Here is a 20,772-nt window from a genome sequence, read left to right as displayed (position 1 = left end):
GCAGTCCATCGTGCACAGTCAGCACTGCTCTATCAGCCCAGTAATGTCTCAGCACTCCCTGCAGTTGGCTCTTGTCAGGCCAGCCGTCTGTGCAGTACTCCATCAGTGCAGAGCATGTGCTGTCTGCCTTCAGGTGGTCACGTAGGCTGCTCAGATAATCTCCACTGACAGGAATGTTGCTGATGACAGAGTCTACATAGATGTTGGTGTCCTCTAGTAGGCTTGTTTCTGTGTTCGCTCTTGCGGCACTCAGAGGAGCACGAGATAAGGTGTCGGCCGTCCACAGGCTTTTCCCAGGGACATGATTGACTGTATAGCTGTACCTCATGAGTCTCATCCGAAACCTTTGGATTCTTGGTGGGAGGTCATCCAAAGCTTTCCCTCCCAGCAGACTCACCAACGGCTTATGGTCAGTTTCCAGCTCGAATGGTCTTCCTAGGATGAAACAGCTGAACCTTTCACACGCCCACGTTGCAGCCAAGGCCTCCTTCTCCACTTGAGCAAAGCGCTGCTCTGTCGGTGACATTGACCTGGACGCATATGCCACAGGTGACCACATGGCATTGCTCTTCTGCAGCAGGACTGCCCCCAGGCCAAAGGAAGAGGCATCAGCAGAGATTTTTAGTGCACTGTTTGGGTTGTATAGTGTGAGCACCGGTGTGGATGACAGCTCTGCTTTTAACCGATCGAAGGCGGTCTGCTGCTCTATCCCCCAGTACCAGTGGTTCTTCTTGGACAGCAGGTCTCGTAGCACTTTGTCTTTTTCAGCCAGGTTAGGCAAGAAGCGGCCCAGCTGATTGACCATGCCCAGAAAACTCCTGAGTTCGCTGACATTTTTGGGTGCATCCAGCTCTTGTACTGCTCTCGTCTTCTCTGGATCTGGCTTCACTCCATCTGCAGAAATCACATGACCCAGGAATCTGATTGTGTGGCGTGTGAGCTCACATTTGTCCATGTTGAGCATAATGCCGGCCTTTTGTGCCTTCTCTAGCACTGCATGTAGCCGCACATCATGCTCCTCCTGTGTCTGTCCCCAGACCAGGATGTCATCCATGTGACACAGTACCCCCTCCAGGCCACCGGTCACTTCTGTCACCATCATCTTTTGGAAGTGCTCGGGAGCTGATGCTATGCCGAAGGGTAGACGGTTAAAATAGTACGGCCCAAAAGGCGTGATGAAGGTGGTGTATTTGGCCGACTCTTTTGTCAATGGTACTTGCCAAAAGCCCATGTTGGCATTTAGTTTGCTGAATACTGTTGCGCCAGCTAGCATGCCCAGAGTGTGTTCGACAGAAGGCAGGATAAACTTTTCTCTGCATACTGATTCGTTAATTTTTGTGAAATCCACACAAATGCGGACAGCACCTGCTTTTTTCGGCACCACCACCATCCCGGCACACCAATCAGTCGGCTCCTCAATCTTGGTGATTACGCCCATCTTCTCCATACGGTCTATCTCCTCCTTCACTTTTCCCATAAGCGGTAGAGGTACTCTGCGTGGTGTGTGGAGAGAGAAGGGCACAGCCTCTGGCTGTAATTTAATTGAGTAGGGCCTCTGAACAAGACCCAAGCCGCTACACAGCTTTGGATACTGTTGTTTCAACGATTCCATGGTGATGCCGTCAACCCTGCACACAAGCTGAAGCTTTTCTATGGCAGGCTTTCCCAATAGTGCCGTGTGCAGGTCTTTTACGACATAAATGTCCTCTATGGCTATCTTTTTGCCAACGCGCAGTGTTTCTCTGGCTACACCTAGGACAGAGAGTACATTGCCACCTGGCCCAAACAATGGGCGTGTCGACTCTGCCAGGTGCTTCACATCATGGCCCCCTGTAATCTCATGGTACACCTCGGCTGGCAGGGCGGTGACATCAGCACCAGTGTCTATTTTAAAGCACACTGTTTTTTGTCTCACTTGTAGCTGCACCGTCCACGGGTCTTCTCCAGAATCCACGGCCCCCAGGAAAAAGCACTCTTCTTCCTCTGTAGTGACAGCATTCAGAGATTTCGCACTGTTTCTGCACACCTTGCCATAATGTCCATTTTTGCCACAGTTGTGACACACAGCATCTTTAGCAGGGCATTCCGTTATTCCATGCGAGGGCATTTTTCCACATCTATAACAGGCCTTTGAGCCTGACTGTGGCCATGCATTAGGTTTACCTTTGCCTGGTGATTGTGCCTGAGGCTTTGAGGGAAATTTTCTGTAGCTTTGTAGCGGCTTGGGTCTTGTTCAGAGGCCCTACTCAATTAAATTACAGCCAGAGGCTGTGCCCTTCTCTCTCCACACACCACGCAGAGTACCTCTACCGCTTATGGGAAAAGTGAAGGAGGAGATAGACAGTTGACATGGTGGATTGTCTTTACAGACCATGGTTTTAAAAACTTGAAACATAAATTGTAATTAATTCCAGGTCAGATTCTCCTGGGCACTGCGCAAAGTATGGGTCATACTCTCTGATAGAGGACAGAGTGAACAAGGTGGTGGATGTTCAGCTTGTTCAGGTAAACCTGATGTTATTAGACAAAGAAATGAAGTCTGCAATTTGGTAAAAGGATTGTATCTTAATATAACATCTTTCCACTACAACCATGCATAGAGCTTTATTGTGTATTGCCTAACTAGAGTAGTGTATCATAATGCCTGGACCAGCAACGCTTCGGTTCATTAACGCCTTCTTCAACACCACCAGCATTCTACACTTACACTGTTATGTCATGTTGCAGAGCTCAGAGGTCCCCAACAGCTCATGGTGTGAGCTTGAAGGGCTCAAGCGCAGGGGCGGATCTACTGGGGTGGCATGGGGTGGCAACTGCCACCCTAAAAAAAAGCCTTGCCACCCCAGCTGCCACCCCAGTTGGCAGCGCAAAATTCTTTTTTTTTTTTTTTTTTACAAGACATTTACAAAAGCGAGTTTCAAAAGTCCAACTGTAAGTGAATGCAACCAGGAAATATTGCCCCATCCCGCCTAACCCCCCCCCCCCCCCCCCCACCCCTCCCCGAGACTCCCGCCGGCAATGATTTTGAATACAAGGAAGGCGCGAGAGTCCTCCAAACGAACGAAGCAAGCGGCGCGGCAGAGAGACTACATTCTTGAGGTAATACTGATCAACTGTCTATCTATAAAGAAATTATAATAATTAGAAAAGAGCAGGGCTGAGTATTACAGAAACATCATAGTTAAAGACTTAAGTTAAGATTGGAATGCCTTATAGCTGCATAGCAGGCGCGTGCCGTATGGGCAGGTGGGGCGGCGAACTCCCTGCAAAAGCATTCTCCCAAAAAAATAGTTCCTCAGTAAATCATTGCTCCAAGTTTATTTTTAATAATGTGATTGTCACATTAACTATCTATAGTTTCTGTAGGCTTTCAGACAATTTTTGTTCTGTTGATATCAAATTGATGGTGACGATTCTAGTTGAGTTTAACGTGTCATGCAATGTGGGGCGGCGGAGCTCAACGACCGCGTCCCTCCGTATGTTTCTCGCATAACCCTGCAGGCTGCAATAAGAATTGCAATCCGCGCTAAAGACGCGCTAACAAACACAAACCCTTCTACACTCAGCTGGTTTTCCTGACCGTTGACTTCATGTGCCTCCTTTTGTATCAACAGTCATTCGATTTGATTATATTAAACTTTATTGTCATTGAACCAAGTAACAGGTACTTGAACAACAAAATGCAAGTCATCTTCTGTAAATTATTTACAAATGGCCATCTCTAATCTACTTGGTTGCACACCTGTCTGAACTTTTATGAACCAATATAAGTCACCAATAATTAATAATAAAACAAGCTTCACATCAAGAGCAAAAAAAATAATAAGGTAAACCCAAAAGGTCTTAAATACTTAGAAATTAAAGATATAAAAAAAGAAAGAGAGGGAAATCTTTGATAGCACTTCCCCTGAATCCCCATTTGGCTCTTCCAAGCATGCAGGTAATACACTCTACTTTGGGAGTTATTCTATGTCACCGCACTTTGAGGGTGGCATTGTATGTAAATTATTGGAATTGGTGAATAAAGTGATATTTGCACTCAAGTTGGACTGATGATTGACATCTGACAGGAATATCTCATGGACCAATGCCAACTTATTGTTAACTAAAGACAAAGTACATATTGCAGCTCTCTTTGCATATATTTTTAGCCCCATGCCCCTGCTGGTGTAATAGTGCAGGTGTTTGTTGTAAGGCAGGTTGATTTTGTAATTATTCAGTAATAATTTATTACATTTTGTCTGAAACCTTTTATGTTTAAATGTAAGGCTTTACTCATCCCACAATAAATTAAATATGTTATTGAGTCAAAATATCTAAATGTGGGGGCTTTCCAAGTAAATATTGATTGATATGGCTTTAATTAAATCGGCATACTGTATATACTTCTGCCAGAGGGTGCCACCCCTCAAAATCTCCTGTCCCCCTCTTGCCACCCCATGAATATTTTTCTAGATCCGCCCCTGCTCAAGCGCAGTGTTGGCCTGCTGAGGGGAAACGACCTGCATTTGGCAACGCTGATCACGGACCGACATCGCCAGGTATTTACAATAAAAATGCAGTATAGAATGTAAATATCTGAATTGCACTGAAGCTGGATGTTAGTGTTTTTTTTCTCCTTAGGTTGCCAAATGGGTGAGAGAGGAGCTGATCCCTGAAGGGACACAGCATTATTTTGACGTGTGGCACATTGCCAAAAGTATGTATCCATTGTTGGAACCTTGAAGCAGTTTTTGTTAGTGCATATCAATTAATACCATTTGTTCTAAAACAGGTCTGGGGAAGGCATTGGATGCAGCATCCAAAGAGTGTGACCAACTACAGTTGTGGAGGCCAGCTATAGTGAATCACCTCTATTGGACTGCAGCCTCAACCCCAGATGGCAACCCAGCGGTCATGGAGGCCAAATGGAGAAGTTTAGTGAACCACATCCAGGACATCCATGACCATGACACCCCTGCCTTCTCCAGTTGTGCCCATGGCCGTCTAGACGAAGATCAGCGCAACAAAGAGTGGCTGGACCCAGGTACAGTACTGGTATTATGCACGCTCTACATAGTTTTGTTTTAGTTGCTGTCTTTGAGTAATTGTCTGGATGCTTTGACATGTGACCTTTGTGATGAAATTATTTTTTCATTCCCTGGCAATCTCATAACATTCTGTTTACTGTTTATGTTTGCTATAATTCATATGCAGGACAATTTCATGTGTTTCCATTTCAAAAAGGAATTCTGTCTGTATCCATCTTCCTGTCTAATGTCTATTTGTGCGTTTTCCGTCTGTGTGTCTGTCTGCCTCCCTGCCTACCTGTCTTGGTCTTTTCAGGCTCATTGGCAGCAGTCAAGTTGGAGAACATAATGATGAGGGCTGCCTTGCTGAAAGATGTTCGTCAGCTGTCTCCACAGCACCAGACCTTCTCCCTTGAGGCTTACCACTCCCTCATCTTGCACTTCGCGCCCAAGCACACTGGGTTTTCATACCTTGGGATGTATAGCAGGTCAGTGCTATCCAATGGAATAACACTGCCAATTATTATGCCTTTTATAGTAATAATAGTACCTATTAACGTGCCTATTGTAGTATTTTGTCATACACCAAGTTTCAAAGGTTTTCTCAAATGTGTTATTTGGTAGGCTTCTCTTAGCGGCGCTGCATTATAATCACAATGCCAATCGCGAGACAGCACGGAGAAGTGACGGGACGGAGAAGTACTGCGTGCGGTATCCGCGCATCAGAAAAGGTGCCCATGTGGTGCGTCCCATCAAAGAGGCAGCCTCATACGGTAAGCAGTGTCAGGCAGTTCTATCATATTTTGAGATGGCGCACGAGTGATCAGTGACAATGATCTTTATAAAGTAATATTATTATTATTATTAATATTATTATTATTATGTCTGCAGGTTATGCAACATCATTAATGAAGGCCCTTCGGGAGAGCTACGCCAATTCACCCGCGGTTCTTCGAGAGGTTGGCGCCAATTTGTCCTCCGATGCACCCGCCCCCATCGCCAAATCCTTCGAACAGATTCCTAAGGAGGAGGCCATCAGCCTCTACCTAGCCCGGCAGTCACGCTTCAAGAAAACCTAATTTCACATTATTATTTTTTTCCACGGACAAGTCCAATGATTTAGTTGTTATTATTTGCATGAAATTTCTTTGTATATAATTCAAAATAATTTGGTAATCATTTTACCTGTGCCTTGTCAACCTCTGTGTGCGGTGTTGTCTGGGCTCACTGTGTCTGCTTGATGTGCTTTTGCATGTATCACTGCATGTATGCATGCATGAAATAGTGTGCGTGTGTGTGTGTGTGAGAGAAAGAGAACCATCAACTGACCCTCGGGTATGACTACACTAGGGATGGGCATTTGAAGAAATTTTCTTGATCGAGCATCGCTAGAGTTATCGATCAATTATCGATTAATCATTAACTTTTTTCTATGTTTTTTTTCTAATGTTTTTATCAATGAAATCTTTATTCCAACAATAATGTATGGGCCAAAATTAATACAATACAGTTAACTTGAAGACCTACAACTGTTTAACAGTTTTAAAATAATAAATACAGGCATTATAGGTTATAGGCCTATGCGGCGCTCGTAAAGTCCGAACAATGCGCCTACAGGCGCTCTTAAAGGTTTGGAAACGATTCAACAAGACTAAATCTGTAGCCTATTCCAATTACAATAAGTAGCGAACTTATCGGACAACAATAATCAAACAAAGGCAGTAGGCTAAAAGTGGGCATTAAACTGTATAACTGTTATGAAAAAAAGGGGGGGGGGGAAAGGCCGACATATAATGCCTGCAGCCGGCGCGCGGAAAAGGCTCGCAACAAAAAGATGAGCCACCCATTTACAAACAATTGCATGAACTAGTCTATCTAAAAGCAATACCTTATTGAACATATATAAGGCTGGACTTGTTGCTAAAATATCATAGTTTTGGCAAAATGTAACGACTCCAAGAGGCACCAAGCGGAGCGAGAGTCAACACATTAAGAAAGAAAAGAGCGACTCACATACGGTGGTGACTGTCCCTACTGTCCATAGCATACAGTAACTCCAGCCTACATATTTTTGTTTAGGAATATAAGCATGTTAACATGCTCGGGGGTCAGACGCGAACGCAGCCTTGTAACTGTCAGTCCAGCAGCAGAAAACACCCGCTCTGACGGGACCGAAGTTGCGGGGATGCAGAGGTATTGTCGCGCTAACTTTGACAGCCTGGGGAACCTTCTTCCATTCACTTTCCACCAGTCGGCAGGGTTATATTCAATTAAATGCTTCAAGACTCACAGTATGCAACACAACGTCCTTTTGATCGATAACAATATTAATTGATCGACGCATTTCTTAACGATCAATTATCGAGCATCGATTAATTATGCCCATCCCTAGACTACACTATTGCAGAATTAATTAGAATTAGAATTAAACATTGCGGGTCTAGCCCTTCATCAGTGTTCCTTGTATGTTTTGTGCCTAACCATTTTTTTTATATAGATTTAATTCCAACCTGTGTCTTTGTTCAGTAACCATTACAAGCAATGCCAATCAACTTTTTTTTATCCAAAATGCATGTGTTCTGTGTACTTTATAACATTTTAAGGGCAATTGAATGATCACAACAGAATAAGCATAACTATTATTTTTATTCATTTTCATCCAAACAAGGCCATTGAAAGCCCTGATAGGTCTGGTCATCATTCTGGAATTGCTGTCTGATGGTTAAAACCACACAAGAGGGTAGAGGCTTCCTTATAGGCTACTCCTCCCTAAAACGCCATAAGCCCAGCGTATAGCTTGCCTGTACGCAGTGTACCGGTATTGCCTAGGGATAAGTTGGAAAGATTCTTAAGTTTAAAACTCTGTAAGTAGGTTGGAAACGTCATTTTAAGCCTGTTTCTTATGCATGTTTATTGTGTATGCAACACATCTCCTGTCACCTATAACTGTTGGTTCAAATGACTCAGTGTAAAAAGATTTGTAAAGTAAACATAAACCATGAACATACTCGAGCGTGCTGGCTTGAAGGGGACCATGATCCTGCCTAAAGTGTGTGTATGCTATTTTTAGCACAAACGGATTCAGGCAGCATGCCTCAAATCCAGGATGCTGCGTTAGGCACGTTACATCTGCTGGCCGCGGGGTGAGCTCCTCGACCAGCGACCAAAACGCGCTCACCTCCCTACAACACAAGCTCTCCACCACAGTTTCCATGGGACGACACCGCCCACACAGACACCCGCCAAACACAGCGACACAGACACGCTTACTGCTCTCTCCCGGTAAGCGGTACCCTGACAGTTTCAATGACAATCAATCACGAGGAAAACGAGTTAGCACTATCAAAAATAATCACACTGAAGACATAACCAGCCTACTCGGCGTCGGCTACGTATGCAAACAACATTTTCACCGGAGAAAGGTAAAAGCTTAGAATAAACACTAGGGGTTCACAGGTGGGACTGTCAAGCTAGCCCATATTTAGAAGAAATAGAAGGCATAATATGCCTTCTATTTCTGGATCTTCTGACTAAGTTTAGGGTACTTATCTGAGCCAATGACATAATCACTGTCACTAGATATAAAGAAAACGTTGACTTTCATTCGATGCTATTCACTGACAGTAAAAAAAAATAAGTTATTGTAGGCCTATGCACTGCTGTTCATAGACTACTAGCTCCAGCGCTCCTTGCTGCGTTTCTAAATGGTAGCAACTCACCAGGACACTTCACCAACTCTCCACTCATTCTCCTCTGACCATGCATTTATTTGTCTTTGACGGCCATCGGCTCTCGGTATTTCCTCATTTCCCCTCATACGCCTAACCGGTTCGAAATTATATGGCTGTGGCCGGGCCATCATAAATGTTGACAGTGGGTCTTGCTACCTCTTCCTCATCCCCGTCCGCCATAATGCTAGTTCTAGTATGCGTCTACCTTACGTGACGTCATCGCCAAATTGCGTAAAAAATAACCGTTACTAACCAAAAACTACAAAAACTGGACTTTAACACCATTTTGGAGACATTTCTAACTTTAAATACATATTTTGAGTGCTTTATGTACCCATTAATGAAAACTTCCGGTTAACCTGCACCATGGGCTTTAAGCTTCTTCTCCAGCCGTAACCGTACACTAGTGTGCGCATGCACGGGCTTCCAGCTAACCCCGCCCCCGGTACAGACGTCATCAGGTTGCTACAAAATAAAGGCATTCCTTACAGTATTATTCAATAATACCACAACCGAGTTTGTTGTCCATAAGGCTGAAGGCAGCTCTCCGACAGAAGGAAGTGTTAGAAATGCCATGTCCTTTTCTACGAGAGCCTGCGGACGTAGAGGCTGCGATCCTCAGAGGGAATCTCCGTGAGGAACGATTATTAAGACGCCGGCTGGATATACTTTATTTTCCTGATAATATTCTTCACGAGCGCTATCGTTTTTCAGCGCAATCTATCATTTATTTAGACCACCTTCTCAGCCCCCATGTTAACTCTCAAACGCAGCGGGGGCATGCTTTAAGTTTAAGTTTTTTTTTTGTAACGCAATTAACGCATTTGCAGAATGATCCGCCCCGTGCATCCCACCCGCGCTGTAGCCTACTACAGTCACTTTAACGTTGTGGCTTTCCAATGATCAGAGTAGCTGACTAACCACGGACCTATAACTGCTGCAAGTCAAGAAACGCATATTAAGAATGCAGGGCAGAAAATACCCTGGTAGGCCTACTGCTTTTAACCAGATGCTTCTTCTCTACATGCACATGCTCAGCATAATCGTCTGCATTGTTCACGGGAGTAAAACCCTTTGAGTAAACTGTTCAACACTTGTCCCACCACAGCCCGTGTTCTAATAAAGACAATCTACTTTTTATGAGGATTTCTTTATTTCCTGAAAGCACAAAAAAAGTCATTCATATTGGGTATGTTTTTAGAGCAGGGAACAGTATCCCAGTTTGCACCTCACCCACCTTTAACTTATGTTCCAAAATGTGGATCTCCAAAGCATCCTTTTGCATCTTTTGCCTAAGGTGGTCCATTTCCAAGTCTGCTTTGTGTATTTGCTTTTCTAGATAGATTTTATATAAGTCTTTGACTGGAAACTATAGGAATGCAAAAGATGAGATTGGATTTCACAGTGCCAAGTAGAGCGTTTCATTATAATTCCAGGGAGAATCTTACAGAGGTAAGCTGTGATTTAGAAGTGGATGGCCTCTCATTGGATTCGATTTCATCCTGTTTGAGAGAAAGAAGATGTCAGTTTTAAATTGTACAACGCTATCATCAACTTTTAGAGGTTATTTTTAAAAGGTGTTAACCTCAATAGGCCTTTCCTCTTCCCTTTCGAATGCTGCAGACAATGTTTCTCCATCATCTTCCTGTAATGACATTAACGGTTGTGTTCAGCAATTACCAAGACATTATTAATAATATGTGGAAGGTGAAGAATTGTTACAATTGCATGGAGGTTGGTGAGGAGCTCCCCCCAGGGATGCCCTCAGCCACAGGACCCATACTCTGTTGGCTGAGGGCCATCTCCTCAGCCTCTGTGAGGGCTGCAGAGGTGGACCCCCTCCAGTCTGCCGGGGCTCTGCTTTTTTTCGATTTGCTAACATGAAGGAAAATGTTACCCTAATATTCAGTAAGCGCTATTTTGAAGACACATATATATATATATATATATATATATATATATATATATATATATATATAATGCATTTTGCCTAGGAGTAGCCTTCTAATATATCTAAATCCTATTAAATATTGGCAGTGTTGGGGTGGCTGAGAAATGTACTACTTACATTTCCTGCTTAAATATAGGCCCATCACATGTTGAATATAGCTGTTAAATTAGGTAGAGCAGGCAAAACAGCACAATTGATTTGATTTCAATTAAACATTAGTTTACCTGTTTGAACCATATTTTTGTACTTCATCTTCATTTGCTGCCAAGTCCTCTTGGGGCAACTCGGGTTGTTCCTGCATAAATTGACACACACAAATTACATATTGAATATGTGGAAGATATTAAACTTTCCTCTTATTTTTATTATGAGCAAATTATTACTTATTTTACTCACATATTGACTTGTTCAGCTATTTCCTGCCGAGCTCTCTCTCACGCTCTCGCTGCCGCGGAAGCAGTTATGCTCGGCATACGCGTTCATTAGAATTTCCAATTCCGTGGGGGAAAAGTAAGTGGATCTACGCTTTTGGTCCATGTTTGATCATGTTATCAGGGATCCATTGATGATGGCTCTTCATAGTCAACAGGCACGCCCTCAACCCAGAGTGAACATACTCAGAGTTTATTAACCCAACGCTGATCACCTGTTCTGAAACCGAAAACCCAGAGTTGCTTTTCAACCCTGAACTCTGAGTCAACCAACTCAGAGCGCAGGATTAAACTCAGAGTATGTTAAACCAGCTACCTGAAACAGGCCTCAGGTAAATCTTTGGTCTGTCTTGGCCAAGACAGACCAATGGTTTCCCTGGTGAATCAGAACCTGGAGGTGCGTCTTACTTATCATTCCACCCACTTCAAATATAAACAGATTTCTGGCCAGCAGAACTGCTGCTGGCCGTTTCGGTGCCCTACCTGAGCGGGGGGGGGGGGGGGGGGGGGGGGGGTGTTTGTAAGGTTTTTACAAACCTTAATTTTTGGTGCCCCCTCAGGTACTTGGTGCCCTACGCGTATAGGGAGCGGCGGGCCTGCTGGCCAGTGTTCGAGAGGTGCTTCATGAATCACCACAGTGGAAGCTTGTTGACCTTATGTCTCTGATTAAACGTGTTGAAAATGCACCACTCTCCGAGTAATACCTAGCCAGACAACAGTAACAAAGATTACAATTGATGAAACTTCAGTTAGTAAACTGCAGCCTCCGTCATTCCAGGAACATACGGTTGACCCCGAGAGCGCTGGGCCCTGGAGCTACTGCATCAGGAGGAATGTGCTATTGGTGAATAATACTAATACAATTAAGCTGTAAATTGCCCAGTTTGGCAAAATGTAATATGATGTAGTCGAACCTGCAGACAAAATAACCCAGAAGTGTTAAATTGAATTAAATATGGCCATTTTATGAAATGTATCTGATAGATGAGGCAAATAAGCACGATTGGTTTGCTTCAGAATATTTTAATTGGTAATTGAATAGCCATGGGTGAGTTTTGTCCTCGACCTGAACGACGGAACAACGATTCATTCATTGGTGATTCCCTTCCCTGAAATACAACACAAGGTGTATAGATGTTGGGATGGGTGTGAATATTCGTTCGTAAGGCAGATATTCTAATCAGTATTAGGAAATTATTTTTGTTTTGAGGAAAAATAATGAATGCAAAATGTTAAGGTTTTTTTAACAACCATGCATATTTGGAGAATTACAGGCAGAAGGCTAGATAACACGTTGTCCAAATATCCCAGTTATAAAATATAGAGGGCGGTTCAGTGGAGGGGTCGGCAGCCATCATCAGCCAAACATGAGATTAATCATCATTCCTTAGTTTTGGATATTCAAACATAATTTGAATATCCCGGTAGCACTTTGACAGTTTTCTTCCATTGTGAGGAAGACTGATGAGTGTGTCCGAAAGCCACCGACTTTGATATTGTTGTTTTGCGTGATAAAAAGAACACATTACCAACCACTTTAGAAAACGATCCTAGAAATGATGCATTCAGGCCAACCCTAATTAGAGCCCTACTAAGATCTGCATTCTAAATAAAGACTTGTACTGGTTAAACATAGGCGATTTATAAATGCAACGTTTACTCAGAGCAAAATACTAGTGTGCTTCAGCATGTAGTAAAGCCTAATTTCACGTCTTTTTTCACATATGTACTTTCAGTCCAAACCCCACACAATACAATTTCTCTCAAAGCCTCTTTCAATCATGTACTACATTATGTATCATGTATAGCTACATTCAAATAAATAAGTGTGCTGTGCAAGAATGCAGTAAAAACATATATTACGAAAATATTTTCATTTCAATCATTGTAAATATACCCCCCCCCCCCCCCCACACACAAAATAAAGAATAAGGATTCTGCTTAAATTTTTTTTGCTATTCCGACATTCTCGCTCATCAAGGCCATTTGTACTTCTAGGCGTACACGCACACTTGTACTTCTAGGCGTACACGCACTGCTTATCAAGTCAACTTGTACTTCTAAGCGTACACGCACTTGTGCAGCTTGAGGTTGCGCTGGTCAGAGTACCTCTTGCCGCATTTGTCGCAGATGTACTGCTTCCCGCCGGCGTGGACGTGGCGCTTGTGAGTGCGCAGGTGGCTGCCCTGGCTGAAGGTCTTGCCGCAGATGTCGCAGCTATACGGCTTCTCTCCCGTGTGCACGCGCATATGCAGCTTGAGGCTGTTTGCGTTGTTGAAGCGCTTCTCGCAGAGGTGGCAGGGGAAGGGCCGCTCCTCGGAGTGCGTGCGCCCATGGGAGATCAGGCTGCTCTGCTGGCTGAAACTCTTGCCACACTCCTTGCACTCAAAGGGCCGCTCGCCCGTGTGTATGCGCTGGTGGATCTTCAGGTTCACAGACTGGCGGAAGGTCTTGCCACACAGGTCGCAGCCGAACGGACGCAGTCCCGTGTGGATACGCTGGTGGTTCTTGAGGTTGACGGCGTGCCGGAAGCTCTTGGCGCACTGTGCACACTTAAATGGCTTCTGTCCCGTGTGGATGAGCTGGTGGTTCTTGAGCGTGACCGAGCGTGTGAAGCCCTTGCCGCACAGCGAGCAGGTGAATATCTTCTGGCCCGTGTGGATCTGCGCGTGGCGCGTCAGGTTCTGCGCCAGATTGAAGCTGCGGCCGCACAGGTGGCAGCTGTACGGTCTCTGGCCCGTGTGGATGATGGAGTGGGTCTTGAGGTGTGCCTGCTTGCCGAAGCACTTGCCGCACTGCGGGCACTCGAAGGGCTTTTCGCCGGTGTGTGTGCGGATGTGGTCCTGGAGGCTCTGCTTGTGCGCGAAGCCCTTGGCGCAGATGACGCAGGTGAAGGGCCTCTCCCCTGTGTGGATGCGGGAGTGGGCCTTGAGGTTGCTCTGCGTGGAGAAGTTCTTGCCGCACTCTGTACAGACGAAGCTCTTCCTGCCCGAGGTGGAGGAGGAGGAGGTGGGCCTGGAGCCCAGGGGGTCTGTCTGATGCGACTCGTCCGACTCCTTCTCCGCCTGCTCCTGCTCAGACACTGGCAGCGTGAGGTCAGTGGTCGGGGAGTCAGGGGGTGCCGTGGGGACAAAGGCCTCGGCTGCAGCTCCTTGGGGAGGGAAACAGCTCAATTGTATTTAACTGACCTCACAGAGAAACGTGGAATCTTATCCTGTTTACACAGGCTAAGAGACAAAAAGCAACATTCAAGATGATACAATCCGCTAAAGGGTTGGGTCTTCCAAACGGGAGTACATAAAATGGCTTCTTTAGAGATTAGGATTGATTATTTGCAGGATACGATAACAACATACGACTAGTTGATAGAAACTTACGCTCAACGATGGCGCCTAAGTCCATGGCGCCGTGTTCATCTTTGATGCTTATGGCAAGGACAAACGGGGTCTCGGGTTGGTTTGTGTCCTCAATGAAGTGCACCGACTGAAGAGCAGAAGCAGGCGTCAAAGCATTCCAACAGCCATGATGAGTCATGGTTACGAAAAACACAGAAGCGACCATGTTGATTTGTAACTGGGAAACTATTCTACGCTAGAGCAGCACTATCAGTTTATTTGTTTATGGATTCTAGGTAAAATGCAAATCTGAGTCTCTCACCAGCTTCCGCAAAAGACTACAGACTCAGTTGTTCAGAATAAACCTATACCGCATAGCCACCCCCTCCCACCCCTTCTACGCGCTTACTGTATGTTGTACTTAGTTATACTACTTAATTGTGTAGCATTTTATCCTAGCTATCTCTGTTGTATACGGGGAATGGGTTAACGTAGTGATTTTAAGTGCTTTGCACTTGGTTCTATGAACATCCTTAATGTACCGACAGCGGTATATTGTCGTTTCTCTTTCTTCTGACAAATGTACTCATTGTAATTCGCTTTTGATAAAAGTGTCTCCTAAATGCCCTGAATGTAAATGCAAATCTGATGCCCTACATCACGGCAATCAACAGGAAACAAAGATGATAATTTAAGGTTAAGGATAAGTGTATTGGTCATCAGTGATTACCTGGATGCATTGGTCTTTCTCTGCAGTCTCTGCAGTTCCTCCATAGGAATGCTCTGCCTCTGTGTGTGGGATCAGAAAGGTTTGTGATTTGATTAGTGTTTACAATTAAGATTTATCAGACCCGATTGACCCATCACAGATATAACAGTATCGGCGTTGGCGTTTGCCGATATAAAATAAACACGTACACACACTTTTAAAATAGGTCTGAAGCAACAAAGGTTTTGAGCAGGGCTGGATGTCCAGCATTTGAGCAGTAATTTGAAACACAACTCACCTAAGTTTGCATGAAGACACAATGCTCTGAATGTATGGGCGTACTTCACACAATCATACAACAAAAAATATGGTTTGTTGATTGTGCCAAATTTTTACCAAAGTGCAACGCAGCAGAGCAACTCAAGAGCATGCGAGGAAATGCACTGTGTTGTTCTTCTAGCCGTTACACAAGAATACGAATAAGACCTTAGTGTCTGAACAACAAGATCCTGTCAGAGCCAATGGATTTCTAGGGGTTCAACATTGTGTGAATGTAATGTGGTAAAATTAAGGCTGTGCATACCGACTCCTCCGTCTGACAGGATGTTCAGAACACTCATCTGGGGCCGCTTCCTGCCTCGGGATGTCTTGAAAGACCTCTGCTCAAACTCCATCAAGAATTTGGTGTCCTCTACTATCTTCATAATCTTACCCATCGCCTCGTTGCCCAGAGTTTCCATAATAGCCGCGAAATTAGACTGAAAAAAAAAGGTCAAACATATGGAATGAATTCTTGACAGAAAATATTGTGTTCTACAGACATATTTACTAATGTACACCAGTAATAATGCTGACATCTAATAGTTTGTTTCTGGTGGCCCGGACCACTTTTTTTTTAAGAAATAAGCCAATCGTGACCAATCTGAATAAATCAGTATCTGCTTGGATAACTGCCTCAGATATGTGAATAATCTGGGACAACTGATTTTTAGGACAGTCTTATATGATATGAAATCAGTGGGGATTTGTACAGTTCAAGAATTCACTTATGAGCCAAAGGAACACAATTCAAAAGACAAGCTGAAGAATTTCTTCTTTACAGTTTACCAATGCAATCAGAATGGAAGGTCAAAAATACCTTTTGGACGTGATTCTCTGCCTGGAGTTTGTCTGTGGGGTCGGGGTCCTCCGGGCCCCCCCGGGTCCTGTGGCAAGGGGAGGCGGACCAGGAGCGGCTCTCCGCCAGCCTGTGGATAAACACACACTCCAACACTTAGAGAGGTCAAGAAGGACAAGGTTTAAAAGATTAAGGCGTTTTTTACCATAACCACTATTATTCTCCTCTCAAGGTGAAGTGAGACGGATGTCCCTTTCAGGGGCTACTATGGGAGAAATTAACCTTTAACTTTTATAATTAACTAAGTATTATCAGGCCTATATATCATATAGATACATTAATAGTGGAAAGCAGCAAAATAATTTTCTACCACACTACCTAATACATACATTCAGTCAACAAGGTAACCGGGGTTCACCTTTCGAAAGGCAAATGGTGTTAATGAGAGACCTGTGTACGTAAGTCTCTCAAAGAACAGAACAGAAGCAAACTCAACTGATTTTGTATCCTCAATATGTCCTGAGTAAGGAAAAAAACAAACCCATTAGGGGAAAGTTTCACATTAATACCACAACAGATCTAAACAATGAGTATAGCCAGGTGAAAATGTCTTCTTGAATCTTGTTGACATATACATGGTTCTTACAGCTTAATGAAAGTTAAATTTAAGACTTAAGACTTTTTTAATGCCACTTGAAAGGAAATTTAAGACCAACGACACAATAAACACTAGTGGAAAAATGTATTTGAACTTATTTCCACTATCAGTATGCTTTTTGGACAGAAACAAAAATGACCTCTTGCGCACCTGAATGACGTGAATCTGAGTCACGGCCGCAGAACAAATGTTTTTTTGGTTCCGCTCTCGTGATTGCGCAACATTACTGCTATTAATTTATATGTATATATTAAAAAAATAACTATTCTTTTTTAGATTTGAGACTAATTACAATCATAAAATCCTGCTTACCATGTGTAAACATTTTTAAGACTTTTGAAAGATGGATTTAAGACTTTTTAATGCTATTTAAGGCCTGATTTTTCGATTGATGAATTTAAGACTTTTTAAGGATCCGCGGGAACCCTGATATAACAGTAAAATAATTAATGTTAAGGTATGAAAGGAACCGATTTAGGCTACCCATGAGCATTAATACATAAAGGCAAGAAGAACTTTAAACCAGCCTTTATTAATTACTAGAGTATCCGTGTGAGCATTGCGCACTCAACCTCTAGTTGTAATTAAACCCATAGAAATAATGTGGAAACCCCAGTCGATAATGAAACAAATTTCTAAGTGCATAATATAATAACATTTTGCCTATAATGTTACAACATATAACATTTTGGTTCACCTATTGCGCAATGAAGCAAGCATAATAATTTTCTACTTCAAAGCCGTTTTCACATATTTTTTGCCGCATTTGTATATCGGGAGATACAACCCTGAGGGGGATTCACACTTAATGCTTTATATGCGGACATCAATGTCGTTTGGACATCAGTAGAATCAACGGGTTTAGGGGGGTGGACTATGACGTAGGGTCTAAGTTCACAAGAGGAGGGATAAGTGTGGCCACTGTCACTATAGTTTGGTTTGATTTGACCAGAGACAAAATAGAGGCAGAAGAACGGGCAGAAGTCAATGCGATCATCTTAAATGTTGAATATCATATATTCCGTTGCATCAACAAAATCCGAAGCATCGATCAATGAAAGATTGGAGTACGAGTTAGAGACAAATAGAAGAAATGACGAAGAAGAAAGGCGTGGCGAACGACTACGTTACCAAAGAGAGCGTATTTTCTTGCTTAATTTCACATATAACTAACACTTGGACAAATGTAGCTGCTTTCTGTGTTTAACTGAGAAAACAGGGAGTGGAAGGAGGGGACCCTATAATGTTCAGCTGACTGTTCAGCTGAAGATTTTCATTCAGGGCTCAATGACACGCTGATGCGTCATCAACACGCCCACTGAAGTGGTGTGGTAAATACAGACTTTCTACTCCTCATTCATGTATAAGGTAATTTACATTTCCTACAGAGAAAATACCACCTCAGGGGTAGTATTATTCAGGAGATTTTCAGGCTACAAATATTCACACATACGGCCCATCAGGAGAATAGCAGGAGAATATCAGGATTTACACATGTGTCTGAAAGCAGCTAGTGTGTGAGCATTTGATTACATTATAAAATGAGTCCATTTATTGGTAACAGGAGTAATTGTTCGATGAAAAGTGTAGTATACAATGCATTCAAATCAATTATTCAATAGCTTTTACTGTTAGGGTTAGGGTCAGGGATAAATAGTGCATTGACATTTTAAAATGCATGGCAACTACTTTTGGTTAATTGAAAATAATAATCATCATTGAGATGAAACATCTCTTCAAGTGTCCTGGCCAAGACAGGCAGCAATAGCCTACAGTAACACATAGCATACACACAAAACATAAGAAAAATAAAACTTAAACAGTCCACAGGGGGGAGGGGGGATATCAATATCGCAAGACATTTCGGGAGGCTCAAGGGGGAGGGTAATATTACATTTGAGCAACAAAGTGTAGTCTTTATAGACATAATTCACCATACTGTGTAGACATGTTTTCGTTCTGCGTTACTTATGGGTACACTGTCTCTTTAAGATCAGGTGACTTGTGTGTTGATATGCCGGTCGGCGCAATGTTTGAATTTAACGTTTTTTTTACGACAAAATGAACGACCTGCCGTTGCTTGTCGACGCGAGAAATTGTCTCTTGCCTACTTTTATTGCAATTTCTAAAGTCCCTAGACAGAACTTCTTACCTGGGAGAGTTTTTCAACGCGGGGGCCGTTAAAACAAACGGAAGGTGGGAGGGGGGGATTTCAATATTGCAAGACATTGCGTGATGTGAGATCGATCTTGCCGTTGTCTTTCAACGTCTGCGTGTGTGCGTGCGTATGTGCATGCGTGTGCGGTGTGTGTGTATGCGGTGTCCTGCGCTGCCTTTGTCTTGAAACGTCTGCATCAGCACGCACGTCGGGCTTGTGTGCGTGTGTATGCGGTGTACTGTATATGTGCGTGCGTGCGTTCGGTGTATCTGTGCGTACGCGCGTGCTGTGTGTGTGTGTGAGAGCTGCAGGCTGCTTGGCATGCATGTGTGTGCGTGCATGTCCATGCGTGTGTGGTGTGTTTGTATGCGGTGTCCTGCGCTGCCTTTGTCTTGAAACGTCTGCATCAGTGCGATTGATTGACAGTTAAGTGGCCCTTGAATGAATTACTTGAATCTCTGCTCCTTAAGGTGACATTTGTTTGCCTCTCTATACTTTTACTGTAAGATGTCAACAAGATTCTACCGGACATTGATACCTGGCTATACCCAATGTTTAGATCTGTAGTGGTATTTATGCAAATTAGCACATACGTAATTCGATTATGCACCATTTGCCCATGTTAACAAAGAATTTCAAAAACGTCATGGTGATATCTAAATGTTAATATTTATCCCTATTCAGGTGAGAAAAATAATGAATAGGCATAATGATGAATGGGCTATATTTGGGTACTTTCCCCTATTGGGATTCTTCTGGACATTTTTCTTCCTGACTCAGGACATTAATCAGTTGAGTTTGCTTCTGTTTCAAATTTTTTTAGGTTGAACCCCATTTTGGCTTAAAATGAGTGCACTATTCAATATCTACGTGAACTAGACTGATGTCACTGACCACAGTGGGATAACTGTTTCAGTGGTCAGCCTAGCGCCTGCTCTAATCCAAGGGCCTCCTAGCAGAGGACCATCAGGAGGGGTTGTGAATGACGGAGGGAATCCCTTTGAAAAGGGCCCTGCTCACTCAGCTTCTTTCCACACTGGTATCAAACATGAGGGCCAGATGTTCCTCTTTAAGTTGAGATGTTACTCTAGATGTACCTCGTAGTTGAGGTGCTACCCGAGATGTTCGTCATAGTTGAGATGTTCCTCATAGTTGAGGCGTTACTCTAGTCTAGATGTTCCTCATAGTTGAGGCTTTACTCTAGATGTTCCTCTTAGTTGAGGTGTTAAGTCTAGCTGTTCCTCATAGTTGTGGCGTTACTCTAGATGTTCCTCATAGTTGAGGTGTTACTCAAGATGTTTCGCTTAGTTGAGGGGTTACTCTAGATGTCCCTCATTGTTCCTTTAAGCCTCAGTCATGTTCTCCATACCCGCAGAGCGCCGCCACCGCCGCGCGCACCAGGCTCTCCATCACGGACGCGAGCCTTGTCTGCAGCGACACACAGTTCGACATTCTTGGTTGTTTTCTTCTCTTTCTCGACCGGGAGTTACACTATATTCTCGAAAACGATTCGTAGATGATCAGTGGATGATATTTAAACAATCCGATAGAGGCGATACGCGCTTCGCAGAACGACAGAACGCGCTTCGCCGTTCTGTCAACAAAATAAACTATTTACAACATGCATCGCAGCGGCCATTTCCGGAAGTATTTCTTGACATGGACTGTTTTAC

At 43.6% G+C, this 20,772-nt stretch overlaps 2 protein-coding genes and 2 long non-coding RNA genes across 4 annotated transcripts in view; 3 read left to right on the top strand and 1 right to left on the bottom strand.

Annotated features, from left to right (window-relative positions):
* The first annotated feature begins 3,005 nt into the window (after positions 1 to 3,005).
* On the top strand, positions 3,006 to 4,043 carry LOC132446440 (uncharacterized). Its single transcript, XR_009522843.1, has 2 exons — positions 3,006 to 3,099; positions 3,153 to 4,043. It is a non-coding gene; the product is annotated as an uncharacterized LOC132446440 (long non-coding RNA).
* Positions 4,044 to 4,471: 428 nt separating this feature from the next.
* On the top strand, positions 4,472 to 6,352 carry LOC132446439 (uncharacterized). Its single transcript, XM_060036751.1, has 6 exons — positions 4,472 to 4,541; positions 4,624 to 4,699; positions 4,775 to 5,026; positions 5,326 to 5,497; positions 5,634 to 5,782; positions 5,901 to 6,352. Exons 3-6 carry the CDS (start codon positions 4,897 to 4,899, stop codon positions 6,086 to 6,088), a joined length of 639 nt encoding a protein of 212 aa, XP_059892734.1. The 5' UTR covers positions 4,472 to 4,541; positions 4,624 to 4,699; positions 4,775 to 4,896; the 3' UTR covers positions 6,089 to 6,352.
* Positions 6,353 to 11,925: 5,573 nt separating this feature from the next.
* On the bottom strand, positions 11,926 to 20,770 carry si:ch211-207i20.2 (uncharacterized protein LOC568537 homolog). Its single transcript, XM_060036814.1, has 6 exons — positions 20,469 to 20,770; positions 16,305 to 16,413; positions 15,750 to 15,924; positions 15,188 to 15,246; positions 14,500 to 14,605; positions 11,926 to 14,273 (listed from the first exon to the last, which is right to left on the bottom strand). The coding sequence occupies exons 1-6, from the start codon at positions 20,549 to 20,551 to the stop codon at positions 13,183 to 13,185; spliced, it is 1,623 nt and encodes a 540-aa protein (XP_059892797.1). The 5' UTR covers positions 20,552 to 20,770; the 3' UTR covers positions 11,926 to 13,182.
* LOC132446522 (uncharacterized) overlaps positions 14,553 to 20,772 on the top strand; it is a 143,404-nt gene continuing 137,184 nt past the window's right edge. Inside the window, exon 1 of the long non-coding RNA XR_009522897.1 lies at positions 14,553 to 14,683. This is a non-coding gene — a long non-coding RNA (uncharacterized LOC132446522). The remainder of the gene's footprint in view (positions 14,684 to 20,772) is intronic.

This window comes from Gadus macrocephalus, chromosome 18 (genome assembly GCF_031168955.1).
Source record: "Gadus macrocephalus chromosome 18, ASM3116895v1".
Classification (NCBI taxonomy): Eukaryota; Metazoa; Chordata; class Actinopteri; order Gadiformes; family Gadidae; genus Gadus; species Gadus macrocephalus.
The sequence above is the reverse complement of the archived record's forward strand: the minus strand, read 5'-3'. Positions and strand labels throughout refer to the sequence as shown.

Coding starts and splice junctions, on each gene's coding strand:
- LOC132446439 (XM_060036751.1), top strand. CDS start 4,897: ATGGAGGCCAAATGGAGAAGTTTAGTGAACCACATCCAGGACATCCAT. Junction 5,498..5,633: donor TACCTTGGGATGTATAGCAG/GTCAGTGCTATC, acceptor GTTATTTGGTAG/GCTTCTCTTAGCGGCGCTGC. Junction 5,783..5,900: donor CAAAGAGGCAGCCTCATACG/GTAAGCAGTGTC, acceptor TTATGTCTGCAG/GTTATGCAACATCATTAATG.
- si:ch211-207i20.2 (XM_060036814.1), bottom strand. CDS start 20,551: ATGTCGAACTGTGTGTCGCTGCAGACAAGGCTCGCGTCCGTGATGGAG. Junction 15,925..16,304: donor CAGAGAATCACGTCCAAAAG/GTATTTTTGACC, acceptor TTTTTTTTTCAG/TCTAATTTCGCGGCTATTAT. Junction 14,606..15,187: donor AGAAAGACCAATGCATCCAG/GTAATCACTGAT, acceptor TCTGCTCTTCAG/TCGGTGCACTTCATTGAGGA.